This window comes from Crocodylus siamensis, chromosome 9 (assembly GCF_052110815.1).
Source record: "Crocodylus siamensis isolate JL-2025a chromosome 9, ASM5211081v1, whole genome shotgun sequence".
In the NCBI taxonomy this organism is placed as follows: Eukaryota; Metazoa; Chordata; order Crocodylia; family Crocodylidae; genus Crocodylus; species Crocodylus siamensis.
Window position 1 is genome coordinate 36,181,575 of NC_143403.1, and position 17,289 is coordinate 36,198,863.

The window sequence follows — 17,289 nt, forward strand, 5'->3', positions numbered from 1 at the left end:
ACGCTCTCTTTGTTTCTGAAAGTTTGGACAAGAACCGCATCTCAGCCTGTGGTGCCAGTAGGCTGGCAGAGGAGCTCACTAAGTGCTGTGGAATTCAAGTCATACGGTGAGTAAATGCCCAGGCCAGGTGGCAGCAGGGGTTCCAGTCACACCAGGAGGTAGCCCATCTGCAAGGCAGTGCTTCTGAGATTGATGTGATCAGTATCAGGCAAGCTGAAGTAGATTGAAATGCTAATCGGGGCCCCACTAAAAAGGAAGATATGGTGGGCTTCCCAGACACTACTGCCTAGTCAAGCTACCCCTTCCCAGAACAAGTGATGGAAATAAATAATTAACAAGACTCAGCAGGTCCCATTAATCCATCCTTTAACCCAGAATAAGATTTTGCATATTGCACATTTTCTGTTGCTCTTATTTCAAATGGAGCAAACTATGGGGCTTCTGCCCTCTGGAGAGCCCTGCATCTCACCTGTGGGAAGCTTATCCTAGTATTACATAGTCATAGTCCATTACACATTTCTCTCTCTCTCTCTCTCTCTCTCATTACCCCTGGTTATACTCCCAGATCTTCTACTCAGTCTTGGTGCTTGCATCTTTTCACTGCTCATATGTTTCCCCAGCTTGAGTCATTGTTTAGCTAAACTCTCCCAATTGAGCGCCATTTAAAATATTTCCAGGCCACCCGGATGATTTTATTTCCTTTAATCAGAACTCCTTGCTGACATCTTTCCAGTAAGGAAGGACCCAGAACTGAGCACAATGTTCCATGCAGTTACACCACAGCTGCTTCCTTGTCCTATGGAATGATGTCTTTGAAAAAGTCATTGTCCACCATATTAGTCCACCTTGCTGCAAGCAAAGTTTTAACTTCTTGCTGTGCCTCTTGGCCCCTTTTATTGTAAGTGTTTTTCTGTATTAGATCAGCTTTTCTTCCAGCTTCAGATATCCTGGTGGACTCTTGTCATTTGAATCTTTAATCTTTCTCCTAAGGTAGATAACTCACACCCACTGATAGGTAATAAGTCACCATATTCCCCAACATCAACTACTGCTCTGCCTCTGTGTCTTAATCACCTCTCACTACTGAGAATGTACCACAGCCTCTGTGATCTGACAATTCTGAGCTGTTGCATGATATCAGGAAAGAGGAAAAATGATTTGGGGAAGCATTTCTAACCTATACACTTACTGTTGTTTTAGGCTGTGGAACAATGCAATAGCCAAGGATGTTGAAGAGAATTTAATGAGGCAAGACTCAAGATTGCACTTCTCATTCTTTTAATAAAAAAGAGCAATACATGCATGGGAGCTGCTTTACCTCTAGCATTACTCCAGAGAGTGGCTGAGAAGATGTGCCAGAAAGAAGTGGAAAATCCTAACTCTCTATATATGATTTTCCTTTCCTGCTGCTAACTGAGCACATGTGTATGTGCACATACAATCAGGTGTTTCTGTACTGTGGATTCTAACACTGAATATAAACTGCAGAAAAGGCTTCTTCCTAGTGAGGTTGGATAGTCTAAGATTATTAAAAAAAACACTCAAATTTTTATTCCCTTGCATTAAGCTAATGAATCCAACTTGGTCTGGCTGTCAGGGTGACTCAGGAGAATATCATTGTATCCTTAATCTGAATCCTTATACTTACACTCAGGGTGAATCGGAAGAATTTTGCAACTGAAAGTGAGGAAATAAGAAATCCTCTTACAAATATTATTGACTCCAAGATGAACATGGGCCGACAATGCGAGGTCACGGTTGGAAGGGTTAACCGGAGCTTGTCGTGCATCCACAGGTGCATCTCAAGTAGAGCCAGGGAGGTGATCCTCCCCCTCTACACGACACTGGTCAGGCCACAGCTGGAGTACTGCATCCAGTTCTGTGCGCCCCACTTCAGGAGGGATGTGGACAATATTGAAAGGGTCCAGAGGAGGGCCACCCGCATGGTCCGGGGACTACAGGGCAGACCCTACACTGAAAGACTGCGGGACCTAAACCTGTTCAGCCTTCACAAGAAAAGGCTGAGGGAGGACCTGGTGACTGTCTATAAACTCACTAGGGGGGACCAGAAGGGTTTAGGAGAGACACTGTTTCCCCTAGCGCCCCCCTGGCATGACAAGGAACAATGGACACAATTTATTAGAGAGTAGATTTAGATTAGACATCCGCAAGAACTACTTCACAGTTAGGGCGGCTAGGAGCTGGAACCAGCTTTCAAGGGAAGTGGTGCTGGCTCCTACCCTGGGGATCTTTAAGAAGAGGCTTGATGACTACCTGGCTAGACTCATTCGAGTCCAGTCTTTTCTCCTGCCCAGGCGGGGGGTCAGACTTGAAGATCTACAAGGTCCCTTCTGACCCTACTTCTATGATTCTATGATAAATACCCTCAAATATTTTCCAAGTCTGAGTAAAATGTTGACAATAAAATTGTGATCCATAGTTTTCAGCTAAAACCTCAAACAATGGACACTGCAAAACTGCTTCAACAATAGCCACACCTGGATGATGTAAAGAATATTTCCCCATGCACGCCAATGAGAAGACAGCTGTTTTGTATCAAACAATTTTTGGGACAGGTAAAACGACTTGGAACAAAACTGTAAATATTGTATGTGAAATATCTGGGGGAAGCTTTTCCCTTCTTTCATGTAGCTTTAGTTGGCTCAGTTAAACCTGTTAGAACTGAGTGACTAAATGGCTTAAAGTACTTGAACTTAAAGTTGCACTGAACTGTTTGAAGAAAAGATGCCTATGTGTTGTGTAAATGCTGCCTAATACTGCTAATTGATATGTGAGAGGGGGCCCCTTTTGCACGCAGAGGTACATATCCAGTTGCAGGGTCGGGGCCCTGGTTTAAAAATATTCACCCTATTTAAAGATGTGCACCTTATTTTAAAAAGTTCACTCTGGGTGTGACTTTTGTATTTTGTACTGTAGATATTTGATGTCCAAAATGGGATTATTTATTTGCATATTTACTTGCTTTGGATTGGGAGTCTGATTTGGAAGAGGCAGCTTTTGTAATAAAAAAAGGAGAATTCTGATGAATTCATAGGCAGTACATTCAAGTCCATGGAATAACAGCCATCATGCTGGGTTTCCTGGGTGGTTTTGGGTTATAGCGGTCTTCTGGGAAAGGGAATGGTGGTTTACAGAGCAGTTACACTTGAAAAGTGTGTGTGTGTGTGTGTGTGTGTGTGTTTTAAGCAAAGATACAACAAGTTTCTATCATTCAAGCTGATTCAGTGAAGCATGTGCTCAAAGTTCATATGCACTTTGTTGAATCTGGACTCTTCTCGCTTCCTCTGTTTCTAAATCTAATTTGCTCTGTTTGTAAGTGAAAATATTTCTCTGTCAGCCTAGTCACTAGTGACTGAGGAGCTCAGGGGGCCATGGTGTAGACACTTGAACCCAAACACAACTATGTACTATGAACTTGACTCCTGCCCTTAGCAGTTGTCTGTGGTTTAGTTTACCTATCAGGATTTATGGAACCTTAATTGTGGTTGCAACTGTATGCTGGCCACGCCCCTGTTCCAGATTGAACATTTCCAGTAGGAATTTTTTTGCTGCCAGAATTGCACCCACTTCCCTAAGCTGCAACAGTTGTCTCCACCAATGGTTTTGCAAGCATAAGGCAGGGTAGATTTGCACCTTACAGAGTAGCTAAATCAGAGAGAGCTATACCCTAAACTTTCATGAGCCCAAACTCATAAAGGACATGTACAGAGCAGTGTATAAAATGGGGAGACTAATTAGAATACAGAAGGCAGGAAGGGAGGATAGAGGTCTTGTTAGTGGGAAACAGCTAGATTGCTCCATAATTGATCGTTCTTTCATTAATGGAGTCTGAGGTTTGATCTGGGGGCTGTGCCGACAGCTAGAGGGATTCTGTTGTCCTTTTCATGGGGTTGGTATTGTAGTAGGTTGGCCTGAGGTTTGAGTCTAGCTTTGTTGATCTGGTGACTACAGCTTTGGGATTGTATTGTAATTGTAGGAATCCTTACTCAAGATTCAACATAGCCATGAAAGACGCATACCCCTGGCGGCTGGGGGGGAATGGCGGTGGCAGGAATGTGGCAGTGGTAAGCGGGGAGCTCCCGGAGATACCACCCATGCTGTTGGCCACGGGATGGCGAGTGCTGACCAAGGGGCGGCAACCACCCGCAGCCACTGCCAGCAGTGTCAGCAGCGCCTTTTTGTAGGGGGTGTACTGTCATGCTCAGCAGATGCATGTGCACCCCCTACACACACCTCTTAACATAACCATGGTATGGAGTGTAGAGAAGGCTTCATTCAGAATGTGTACTTGCCATATTACCTGTTCCCTACCTGCATTCTGCCAGGCTGCTTCTGGGAGTTTAAGATGTCAGATAAGATCTATGATAATGGTCCCTTCTGACCTTCAGATCCATGAAACCCAGGCTGGGATTTAGTTGTGTTGATTTCTTCCTGCCTCTTAAGCCTGCGCTGCTGTAATTACAGTGAGACTAGTCAGAGTTAAGTGCTGCTCCACATGAGGAGTGGAGGCAAAATTTTGTGCTATTTGAATTAGAAAAGATGTGCGTGTGGTGCACCAATCATTATTTTGTCACCCTCACACAAACAACGTTTGCAGAAGTCCATTGCTTTTACCACAGGCATGCACATCTGTTCATTCCATAAGTAAACACGTGTATTGTGACACTTGTAAAAACAAATTCTATTAACTGTTTTGTCATTTCCCTCATAATGCTGCAGTTTCTACATTTTAACCTGTTTGGATTATAGATGTTTATTTACCTTTTCATCAATTTCATTCGCTTCTGTATACTTTTTTTGTTTATTTTAATGGGAGCCTGTGTTTGAATAAACAGGAAATGCCTTGGAAACTGCAACAGTTTGATTGTAGCTTCATTTGCTATTTCTGGTCAGTTTTGTTTTCTGGATCTTAGGGTTTAAATCAAAACCGTATTGTGGTTAAAAGTATTGTTTGTGTAATACAGGCATGCAATCCAATTCCATTTCTTCCAAAACAGCAGGTGTCAGTATAACTTAAGACAGGGGAATGTTCTCTCCCTGTTCTGGAAACCAGGTATACAGTAGAGCTAGCTAGCTGCTGTATTTTGAGCACATACATTCTGACCTGAACTGTGTAAACTCAAGGTCATGTGTTCTTGGTAGCAGGATTGGGCTTAATTACTGCTCAAGGTTCTTGGATTCTATGTCACTCAGATGCAATGGACCAGAAATTCTTAATTTTAATTGTATAAAAGCTGAGGTGTGTATTGTGATTTGTGATGTGGATGTTTCATGACAGCAAAAGCCAGCACTGGAGCCTGTCTTAGCCTACATTTCCCCTCACATCCAATGGTTCATTTTGTTACTGAGGTGACTTGTCCCTTCAGCTAAGTCTCAGCTCAGCCCTTCTTCCTCAAGTGCCTATCATCTTCCTGCACCAGTTGTTCAGCCCCAAACTCTTCAGAATGTGAGAGCACAGGGGAACCCACTCCTACATTAGGCTCCGGAGACCCAGTCCCATTGCTGTGCTTTTTGTCAGAGCCACCAAAGCCTCTCTGGGTTTCTTTGTGCTGCTTTCCAAGACCATTAGGTTGGCAGAAAGTAGGACACTGTGCTTGTAGTAGTGCTTCTGCTCTTGCTTCCATATCTTTCACACATTGAAGTGATAATGTGATGCTGGTACCTTTCAGATGAATCTGAGAGAGACAGACAGAGGGTGTTAATGGGAAACAGCTAGATCGCTCCATGCTTGATCATGAAAACTGATATTCACACTTACAAACACTCTGGGCCAGAGGTACACACATTGCTTGAACATTCAAGTAGATGCTGACTGTGCTGCGAGGTTTATGGTACAAGATACTTCTTTTTCCCTCTAAATCTATTTGCAAAGTCCATGCAGTTTGTTATCTCTGCAATTTTAAGTACATGCTTCAGTGTGCGTTAAAAAAAACCCACTACCGTCACCCTCCTGATCAACCCTACAATAGCAGAGCAGCGTATCCAGCCCAGCAGCCCTACAAGTAAACAAACCAGCATTCTTGTGCAGCTCTTCAAATTCTTTTTGCATGAGTTGCTATTTTTCATTTTTCCAAAGTAAGCATCTTTTTATATTTTGCTCCACTGACCTGATTTTAGAAATTCAGACTTCTCCTTCATACATTCTGGGAATAAAGCAGACATTTATAGCTCAACCTGAAGTTATTGACTCAATGCAGAAATCACTGGATGAGATTCTCTGACCTGTGGTGAGGTCAGACAAGGTGACCATGTTCTCCTAACATATTATTTAAATCTAAGGAAACATGTTCTCTATCTAGATCTCGTCTTCCAGGGGGCATGTCAACAGGTCAATAACTGAAGTGTAAATTAGCTGCAGGGAATTCTGTACTGCTGTGGCTGGATGGCTACTAGTACTCATATCAGTTTGTTTAAAACTTAGCTCAGGTTTGTCTATGCTGTAAGTGACTAAAGTATAGATGTGTCCAGAGACCCTGGATTAATTTTGGATATGTATCAGCTCATGTTGCTAAGCAGGAATGCAGCAGTCAGCCTCACAGGGACACGTACAGAGTAACGTTCAGAGCCAAAGGTGGTATTTCCCTCAGGAGGGCAGAGTCCCTTTGCGATGGCATCTATGTGTGTTTGCTTCTTTTTTATCATAGAGGACATGGGGAAAATGCCCATAGTTATTAGCCCTTTCTGTTATTTGACCCTATTTTCAGTTGGTTTTTAACTTGGCCAGACTTTGGTTTCTTGGGCTGAAATTTCCTTCTACTCAGTTTCTATCACTGGTTACATTTTTTTGTAGGGACTGCAGATTCACTACTGTTTTAAAGCTGTTTGATGCTATTGTTGATCCAAGGCTAATTCTTAATGGCTAAACTTCTAAGCAGAATTGACCAGTGTTAGGGGCATTAATTAGCATCTCTGTTGGCTGACAAAGCAGGGAGCCCAAGAACTGACTGAGAATAAAGGGATTTTCACTCAGCTGTGAATCTAGCACAGGGGCAGGCAATTATTTTGGAAGGAGGGACGTTTACTGAGTTTTGGCAAGCCATTGAGGGCCGCATGGCAGGCAGCCAGGGACAGATAAATATTAATTTTCTAAATGTTTTAGGGGCTCTGCAGGCTGGATAAAATGGCCTGGTGGGCTGCATGTGGCCGGCAGGCCACATTTTGCCCACCTCTGATCTATCATCTCCCACTAGTCCTAGATTTGCTTCATCTTACTTTAAAAGAGAGAAAGAAAAGAAACAGTTTTAATGTACAGCAGAATCAATCAGGTATAGGTTTGTCATGTCCAAGTGGCTCCAAATCTGTACAGTACTTCATCTTTTATGATATGTACAGGTTCTTCAGAAAGATAAGGCCAGGTCTGAGTATCTAGTTTTCTTATAGAAATTAACTGCAAGTGTTGGATAGGCCCAAGCTGACTCAGCCTCTGATCTGAAGCAGAAACTGTTGAGAGTTATTTGAACGGAGCTCTAAGGGGCAAACAAAGAATTGGACAACTGCCTGTTTAAACACCTTAGGTTTTACTTTAAGGATTTGATTGGAAAGGATAGAGCTTCTATGTTATGGACACGAGTGATTATGCCCAATAGAGGGTGCTGTGCCAAAAAACATTGAAGCAGGTGCAAGCCATGTTCTTTGGGTAAATTAATATCTAGTATCTTGTATTAGACCAACTGAGTAGTTGGAAAAAAGTTCTTAGCAAGCTTTCAGGTGCAATCACCCTTCTTCAGGCATAGGGAGTCCCTGCTGTTCTGAGATCTCCAAAGAATGAAAGAAGCTGAAAGTGTGACAGGATGTCAGTGAGAATGTAAATAGGTGGAAATTAGGAAAACAAAGTATAGGAGGGCGGGGCAGGCGGTGTGAAAATGAGGTGTGTGGGAGGGAAAGCCAAAGGTAAGTAAGCAAGACTCTACTGTAGTAGTTTTCCAAGGTAGAAAGGAGGCTGTTTCTGAAAAAGAAAAAATCTGGAAATTAGGAAGACAAAGGGTAGAAAAGGAGGGGAGGGGAGGAAGGGAGAGAAAAAGAGAAGTGTACTTTCATCCCCTCCCTTTCCTTCTCTACCTTTTGTTTCCCTAATTTCCACCTGTTTACATTCTCTCTGACATCCTGTCACACTTTCAGCTTCTTTCATTCTTTGGAGATCTCAGAACAGCAGGGACTCTCTATGCCTAAAAGAAGGGTGATTGCAACTGAAAGCTTGTAGGTTGTAGCTGTGGTGGTCTAAGGACATAAACAGACAAGGATCTTTGGGTGAATCTGGTATCTTTTATTAGACCAATTTAAATAGTTGGAAAACATGTTTTAGCAAGCTTTAGCATGCATTCATTCCATCCAGGAAGAGCACACACCAACTGCAGCCTGTGAAGGGGTTTAAATCTGAAAGCTTGCTAAAAATTTTTTCCCAACTATTTAAGTTAGTCTAATAAAGGTATCAGATTCACCCAAAGAATGTTGTCTGCTGAATGGGAGGAAGAAGAAGATGTAGCCAGAAAAACCCACTCCCGATTAAGAGAAAAGCTCAGTTCATTACCTAGTCAACCACATTGTATTGGCTGAACTGGGAGTCAGGAGATCTGGATTCTATTCCTAGCTCATTGACTGTGCTGACTGAGTAAGTCATTTAGCTTATCTATGCCTCTGTTTCCCCTTTGGTAAAATGGTGATCCTTATCCTGACCTTTAATCCATAGATAATGAAGGTTTGATAAGATCTGGGCACATTTCTGTCATTGTTAGGCTTCAATGCTTGGCACTTATGGGTGTTTGAGGATATGAGAGATCTTGCCTTTTCACTAGGAAACATCATGTCTGGGCAATCTAGTCCTAGAAAAATTACTACTATCAAGATGAAAAGCTGCCATGATACAGCCTTCTTGTGCAATGTGTTTTGTGCCCCAGTCATAAAGAAAAACAGGCTACCACTTTTATCAGCTGACAGTTAGTCCTTTAAGCTGATGGGGTAGAGGGCTGTGCTGTGTATGTTGGCTGTGACCCACATAGGGGGTCTCTACATTGTAGTTTGCATGATATCTAACATAACAGATGCTCAGACTTTTCCACCTTTGGCTTCTACCATTCCACATTACCAAGATGTTCCTTTAGTGCCCTCAACAACAGTTCTCAATGGGCCAGGGGCCAGTGGCAAGGCCTCAAGGCAGTCCAGTCCAGTCCCTGACACAGCATCTATGTTAAAACTGTATTTCTATGTAGCATTCCAGCCTGATTATTTTTCATGGCAGGGAGAACTACTCAGGTATGTGACTTGTAGTAACCTGCATAGTACCTGCAGCGAGAGGCAGGGTTTGGAGGAGAAAAGAGTCTGTAGGAGAAACTAGTAGATCACTCTGCACACACGGGGCCAGAACATTAGCTCCAGTTGCAGCATCTGTAAATAAAGCTCTGACCAAAGAGCCTGTTTAGTTTCAGAAACATTCTTTTCTGTTGCTATCCAGAACACAGTGCTTAAAATGATGATGGCAGTTGTGTCTTAATGATACACAACCTTTTCAGTCCTCTTCTTAGCTCCCTCTATTTTAGAATGAGCTTTAAATCCAGGAGCCTACTGAGTGGGCCCTGTCCGCACTCTTGAACAGAACTTTGAAACGCACAAAAAAGAAAGTTAGAATCAAAACCTGAACAGCTCTTCCATTTATAGTAAATTCTCTTCTGTACCCAAGCTTCTCTGTTCACGTCTCATCTTAAAATAGGATCAACACAGGACTGCAGGTGTTAACATGAGGCCAGAGCACATGAAGTTAATGTCCAGATAGAAACCAGTCATATTATAAAAAGGATGGTGACTGATTGTTCTCCATTTATGTGGGGGTAGGTGCAGCAGAAATCAGCTTTGTGTGTAGCAAAGAAAATCTGGGTTAGATATGGGGAGAAGCTTTTTTTGCTTCTCCCCATATCTAAATCTCAGAACCCTACAACATTTAAACCCCAGAACCTGATGTGGTTGTGGGCTCTCCCTCACTGGCATAAAAGTTAAGTCTCTGATTTCCAGTCAGATAAGATAAGTTGTTCCAGCTGGGTTCCAAGATGGCTTTTGCTCAAAGATCTGATTGGCTGCAGCTCCTCATTTAAGGGACTAGCATCTCACTCTTGCTGCATAACTCATTGGGTTTCCAGATTGCAATCAGCTCCTCCCTTCTTGTTACACTTCTTTCCTGTTCCTGTCCTGGATCTAGATTCCTGGCTCTTGATTTTGAATTGAATTCTGGCTTTTAGTCTCTGGCTCCTGATACTTTGAGTCAGCAGTAGACCTTGGGCAACTGATGTTCACCTGGTATATTAGACCTACCTTTGACTCCAGTTACTAGGCTGAACTACCTGAATCATTCCCCAATGACTGGAGGTTTTCAAGAACAGGCTGGACAAATGTCTGTCAGGGATAGTCTAGGAGGTACACTTGACTCTGCCATAATGCAGGGGTTGGAGGGGATGATCTAGGGTCTCTTCTAGTCTTACATTGCTGGTTCTATAGTGGATGTATCCAGCAAGCTCGCTTTTTTTTTTTTACCTTCATGCTGAGTAGTTGTATGTACTTTAAAAGGATCCTTGGCACATACAAGTTGTAGCCACTTGTAGAGTGTTTGCAGTCAAGGTAAAAGAATGCCCGGGAGAGAAGTAATTCCAGTGTGGAGAAGGGGATTCTAGGCAAGAGCAGCTGAGTGACTGCCTGACATGGAGCACAGAGCTCTGATCACCTCATGAACAAGGAATTCAGTTCTAACAGCCAGTGAGTCACTCTTCTGCCTCAGGAGCCAGTTTCATCCATGTTGCAAAAGTCAGGGGGAGGAAAAATCTCCAATTATCCAAGTGTGGTGAGATCTCAGACATTTAGAATCACAGAATTTGGCATGGCTGATTCTGGGACATGGGCAGTCACCCAAATTCTGTTCTTCCTTAAATGCATCAGAATCAGGGAGGTGAAGACTGAGCATAAATTACAGGGTCATGGAGGGTAAATGAGAGGTCAAGATTTAGAGTTGAGAGTTGGGCACATGGGGGCAGAGAGCCCCACCCCGTTGTGGTAAGAGGTCGACTAAGGCACCCAGCCTTGCTACCTTTTTACCCCCCATGAGGTCTTTACTGCCATCTTTACCCTAGAGCCCCTTTCTCCCTTCCCATGCCAGACATAACTGGCAATGGTTAACTCTGGCTGCAATTTCAGCTTAAGCATTTGCTGGAGATTAATGTGACCCCATTTTGAAGTCCCTGGAATCAGCACCATGTCTGCTTCTTATTCCTTCTCTGCTTTGAAATTTAGCTGACATCAGTTAATTGGAATGGTGTGTCCCCAGCACTCCAGTGATCCATTTTGAACTTGGCAATGTTGCACCATTGAGGCAGAAACAAGCTGGCTTTGGGGGCTGTAAGTAGGCAGATGAGCTCAGCACACCATCTTCCTGTGCTCAGAATGTTATTGTCACTTTCCAGGGTGGCAAGTCCAAAACTATGTTCCAGGCTGGGGAAAAGAGTGTTTGGCCTATGCTATCCAAGCTGTCTCTAGGCAGGTGATTTGTCTTCTCCTTCCCTATCTCCATCCAGGTTCAAACCTTTAGCAACTCCACTAAAGTATGTATTGGTGGTTTCCGTGGGACTTTGGCAAAAGTTACTCAAGGCCTTCTAGAGGTATTTGGTTTTCTTATCATATTGCAGCTGTCACTATTCATCAAGAGTCCTTGCTGAGGCGGCATTAGACTTGGTTTCCTGATCCTCCCATGTAGATTGACACCCTGCATTCTTCACTTAAATGGTTCCTTTTTCCATCTGTTTAAAGGACTCCTTCTACTCCTGCTGCCTGCTGTGCAAGGTAAAGCATATTTAAGGAACATAAGAGCTACAGTCAGTTACACTAGCATGGGTCTGGAGTCACTCATTGAAGTTACTTCTTACACCAATGGAGATAGAGCAGAGTCTGTCCTCAGAACTCATTCCTTCAGTGCTTTTTCTCACTTGTGCTGTTCTTCAGTACCTAAAGACAAGCAGAGGTTTGCTGGTTTGGCTTGCTTCTGATATCCCAAGCTTAAAGACCTAGTGCTCTCTGTAGGAACAGGATCAGACCTGGACAAAGTATGTTGCTAGGGCCATGGCTACTGCTAGAGTCTCCACTGTGTCAATGTCTGAGTCTGTCAGGGTACAATGCCAGCAAGAGGGATCAGCTTGGATCTGTGGCATCCTCTTCTCAGAACCTAGCTTAGATCCGATAGGAATTAATATGACTCCAAGTAGCATTGACTAGAACTCCATCCCTAGCCCTTGAAGACAGGAGGTTTACAGAAGCATAGGCAGGGAAGCCAACAACAGTATCTGTGCTGCCATGTGACATTTGTCATCCTCCAGGAGCTGGGTCCTGCTGAGGTTGCTGCTTTGTTCTGAAGTGTATTTCAGCAGAGGGAAAATTCCAGGTACTATACAAGGGTGGGACTAGAGTAAGGATTGGTGATTTTCTAAGCTCCATCCACAAAGCAAACTGTGCCTTGTCCATCATCAAGACAAGGTGCCTCATGTAGCTGCTCAGAATCTGCTCATACATGTTTTCTAAGCTGCATGAAAAGCTCCTTGAATGCTGGATTCTCCTCAGCAAGGCTGTAATACATTTGTGGGTTTAACTCCCTCTTGACTGAGAGGAAAAATGCTAGTGTTACCCAAACACAGACCACCTGGCTCACTAGAAGAGGGCATCACTTACTGTAAATTGTGCAGATCTGTGACCTCCTGCCTCCTGAATGTGGAATTAAATAGTTAATGATCCTGATGTTTGGCTTCTCAACTCTATGCCTTTGAATTCATCCCCTTCTTGAGATGAATGGGTCTCTAGGAGTTACTGTCCAGGCTCTTTGTAGGTGCACAGACTTTTCTGTGTCAGGTCCACTTAGCTCATACCTGTGGCATTTTTTATGGACAATCCTAATATTTTGAGACACGCTTTTGAAAGAATTTACAGCCGAGACTCTAAAGAACAAGCTGGCACCCTCTCAGCCCCCTTCATCCTGGCAGGAGGATTCCAAGGAAACACTGTGACGGAAACAGAGACAATGGAGCCTCCTTGGCAGGGGTGTGATACACCCCTGGTCTTGCAAAGTATTAGCTGGCTTTACAAGTTCAGAGGCATATCCTAGCCTTACTGCTTCCTTGGCAGAGGAACCAGCTGAGTGGTGGACTTAACAGATTGTTCTTGTGGTTTGCTGCAGCAAACTGGCTTTGAGCAATCTAGGTTCAGTTCTTTGCTCTGCTATGGGTGGCCTTGGGCAAGTTGCTTATTCTTTCTGTGCCTCATTTTATTTCAGAAAAATTGGGATACTTTTTACTCCCTGCTTCTAACTGTTTGTCACTTGTCTTTTTAGACTGTAAGGCCTTCAGGGCAAGGATAGTTTCTTGTCATGTATTTTTCAATGCCTTGCACAGCAGGGCCCTAATTTCATTTGGGCCTGCCCTCCGGATAAATCTCAAATGATGATGATGATGATATAGAAAGCATAATAATTTTCTCATTTAAAAAGTGCTCTGAATTCCAAAGGAGTTGCATTATTTTAAAATGGAATGGCTTACTATGCACTGTCTGGCACATAATCACCCGTCAAAAGATGTCACACATCATGTGCTCAAATGTGATGTTCTTGGAGCACTGATTGGAAATTGTCCTTTTGGAATCAATCTCAGCACTGTTTTGGTGGGGTTTGAATATTCCTACTGTAGCAGAAATTCAAATGTAGGGCAGCAATTTGGGCAAGTAGGTGAGAGCCAGAAAGCAAAATGGCTTGTCTAATTTCATTGCATTTCACTCTGCTCAAAGAAGTAGTAATGTGAATTATTAACAGTGAAAAGTACCTTTAAAAATGACAATTGTAATAATTCTAGTTCCAGGAAAAGGTAAAGCAGGGAAGTGAATATGATTTCTCCCTGACAATATCCTTTTATAAACATTAACAAAGTACATAGCTCATGGCATTGTACAAATAAAGATGAATAATTTAACTGGAGAGCCTCCAAGGGGAGTTTGTTCCAGTTTTATTACCCCTCCTTCACATCAGAAATATGCATCTAGGGCTGACAATTTGTGTGACAAGGTTCAGTCTCAGGGAGATAATGGTATATTGGTTATAAACCCTGAACATGTTGGTTTAGTATGGCAAGCCAGAGAGCTCTTAAATCCATCAGAGTGAATTATAGCTATAATATTCGAAATCCAAGTGTCTCTAGATAGTTGTGTATATCATCTTACTCAGAACTACTTGTAGATATTCCCAGTAGCTTCCAAACCCTGCCAAATCTTTTTAAGGATAATTATTTTCTCTCCTTCGCTAGCTTTTGGTTATAAGTAACAATGCAGTATAGCTGTCTTTCCCTCTTTAAATGCATTACACAGTGATAAGCTAACCCATCCAACCACCAAATGACCAAAATCCATTCAAGCACTGAAACACATCCTAAAATTCAGGCATCAGGGGATGCCTTCAGTAGGACTACTCTCATCCTTAAGTGCTTTTCTGGATTAGGGCCTATATCATATTAAATGCTAATTAGGAGCAAATTCTACCCTACGAGAACTGCCTGTGGCTCTGAGTCTCTTGTTCACTCATCTGAGTGCAGAATTTGGCCCTGAGAAAATAGCAGAGGCTGGATTTTATATACTTTAAAGCCAGAAGGTCATTTTAATTATCTTGTTTGACTTCCTGCTTCCCAAAAGCCATAGCATTTCACCCAGTGATTCCTGTACTGGTGCCAGTGGCTTGTGTTTGAACGAGAGCTTGTCAAGCTCTCAGAGCCATATTAATTTCCATTCTGGAAAGAGATGGCACCAGACATATGGGAAGAAATTACCCTGATCATGGAAAGATTAACGTATAGATCTCGAGAGCAAGTATCTACTTTATTCCTCCGGCTACGTCTATACTACAGTCAATGTATTGTATATAAACCTACCTATGCTAGTGTTACACCAGCTAACGTGGATACTGGTAGCAATCTAAGTAAAGCAGCATAGAGCTCAGCATGGATATATATTTCCATGTATATATGGATCCATATAGTTATACTCCTGCATAGGTTAAGTTTTGCAGCCCACACTGAGCTTTGTGCTGCTGTGGCTAGACAGCTCCCAATACTCAAGCTAGCTGGTTTAAAGCTATCTTGCAATCACAGGAGTGTAAACATAGTCACAATGTAACCTGAGCTAATATGAGTATAAACAGCTTCATGGGGTGTTGTGTGTGTGCATACCTGTCAATAGCAATTGTTACTTAAGCCATTGGTTCAGATTATCTGAGTTTCTGCAGCGGAGCAAGATCTAATCCAGAGCAAAGCTGACAGAGCAGGCACAAACTGTAAAGTTAAGGATCCATCTATAGAACCAGAAAGACCAGGGAGATCAAAGACAAGTTGAAACCTTGTACCATATCCTCCTGCTTCCTCTTTATAGCACCTGTTCTATAGCACCTGTTAATTGTATCTTGTTTGCCATTAAGCTATAAGCTTTTTAGGACTGGGAAGAGGCTTGGCCACAGCCTTGAGTGGTAAAGCATCCAGTACTCTGAGTGCTCTGAATAATAATAGCACATCAGCTACTATAACGCTTCTATAACAGTCATTTTAAAGTGGTTGATAGAAAAGAAAAATAAGGATTCCACTTTCCAAATCCATTTGAAATACAGTGGACATAGGGAGGCTTTGGAGGAATGGAACAAAAACTGGAAAACACTCTATTTAGCTGAAAAGAAGGGGCTGACCTGCCTAAACCAACATGGTTGGAATATGACTCACCCCACTATGCTAATGTCTAGTTTACAAACTGAATCATTGGCCTATGATTCTAAGCTGGGAAATGGGAAACCTGGTGGTGATTATTCAAGATACAATATAGGGACAGTTTTCAAACAGCTCAGCATGCACTTCTGATGCTGGCTTTTCAGAAGAACTTGACAACGTAGGTATTGGGCATATTTGATAAGCTGGCCCTTACTGACATGCCTCCATGGAAGCTGCTGTCTTTGAAAAACTAGTATGAATGATCAAGGATGAGTTAGTGCTTTGGGTCTCTACATGACTGCAGGGCATTGTCCTGGTCCTGTTAAAGTCATAGGAAATTTGGCATCGACTTTGGTGACACATAGGACTGGTATTTGCACATGGCTGTAGCAATTTAAAAAGAAAAGTAGCCCATAGTGTTTGCTTAGCATACATCCTTGTGGCAGGAGTGGCTGAGGCTGGAAAGTAACAGCTTTCAGATACCTAGAATCACAATAGCCTGGTTTCCTTCAGGAGAGGTTATTCACTGTACTGAACATATCGCTTGAAAGCTGCTTTCAGACCTGCAAAAAGAAAGTTGTGTATTTTTACCCAGTGCATTGTGGTGTATGTGTAAAGGTGATGCGAGACTTTATATTGATGCATAAACACCCACTGAGAGCTTCACCCAGGAGGTGGAGCTGCTAGGACCTTTTGAAACACTAGGGGCACATCTATACCTCCATGGTGTTACCAGGAAGACTGCTTTGAAGCATGCCCTGCCCACTCACTCCTGCTGCCCATGTCTCCAGTTCTGGAAATAAGGCAACAGAGCTGTGTTAGAGTAGTGCCGATGGTGGGCCACTCAACACACTTAGGACATAGCCTCATTGCCAGGATTTGGCACAGATGGTGTGGGAACTAGTGGGTGGGGTTCCCTTCACAATGGTTCATCCAGGCACAGCACAGAGGTGACAGAGCCATGGCTTGAAGACTCGTCTTGCAAACATGCCTTTAGGCTGCAATTCACCCATTGGCAGAAGACCAATATTAGGCCCACTGGTGGGCAGCCTTAGGCTGGGCACCTGTGCCCAAGGCAGGCTGTGACGCACCAGAGTTAGGCTCCATGTTAACTGTGCACATGCTGGCAAAATCGAAGGTATTCTTTAGAATTTATATGCTAGGAAGCTGTTCACTCACCGGAGCAGGAATTGCAGAAGGGCTGTTGTAAAGTCTCACAGCCTTTCCTAAGGAGTGTGGGATGAATTTTGGCCCCCTCCAACACCCCTGTTAGTTTCTTCCCACCGACCCCATTTACTTAGGATTTATGCAGATGCTAGCAAGAGTGAATTTCAGCTTTAGGGATGTTATTTTTTAAAAGCAGCAGGAGCTCTGTAGAGACCAAATTTACCCTTCTGTGTCAATGTAACAGGAAAATGGCTGTGCTAATTTTAAACTGACTTGGAATCAGCATATGAGAAAGTGACCAGAATTCTTCCTATTAGGCTGAGCCACATCATTTCTGCGCAGTGCATCATTT

At 43.0% G+C, this 17,289-nt stretch overlaps 2 protein-coding genes across 2 annotated transcripts in view; both read left to right on the forward strand.

Annotated features, from left to right (window-relative positions):
* Window positions 1–4,863, forward strand: part of NLRC5 (NLR family CARD domain containing 5) — a 94,675-nt gene extending 89,812 nt beyond the window's left edge. Inside the window, exons 44-45 of the mRNA XM_090063300.1 lie at window positions 23–106; window positions 1,201–4,863. Of these exons, the coding sequence (XP_089919426.1) occupies window positions 23–106; window positions 1,201–1,282 (166 nt within the window). The 3' untranslated portion in view covers window positions 1,283–4,863. The remainder of the gene's footprint in view (window positions 1–22; window positions 107–1,200) is intronic.
* Window positions 4,864–8,607: 3,744 nt separating this feature from the next.
* Window positions 8,608–17,289, forward strand: part of CPNE2 (copine 2) — a 221,987-nt gene continuing 213,305 nt past the window's right edge. The window contains exon 1 of the mRNA XM_090062655.1: window positions 8,608–8,629. The gene's annotated coding sequence lies outside the window, so the exon portion shown is untranslated. The remainder of the gene's footprint in view (window positions 8,630–17,289) is intronic.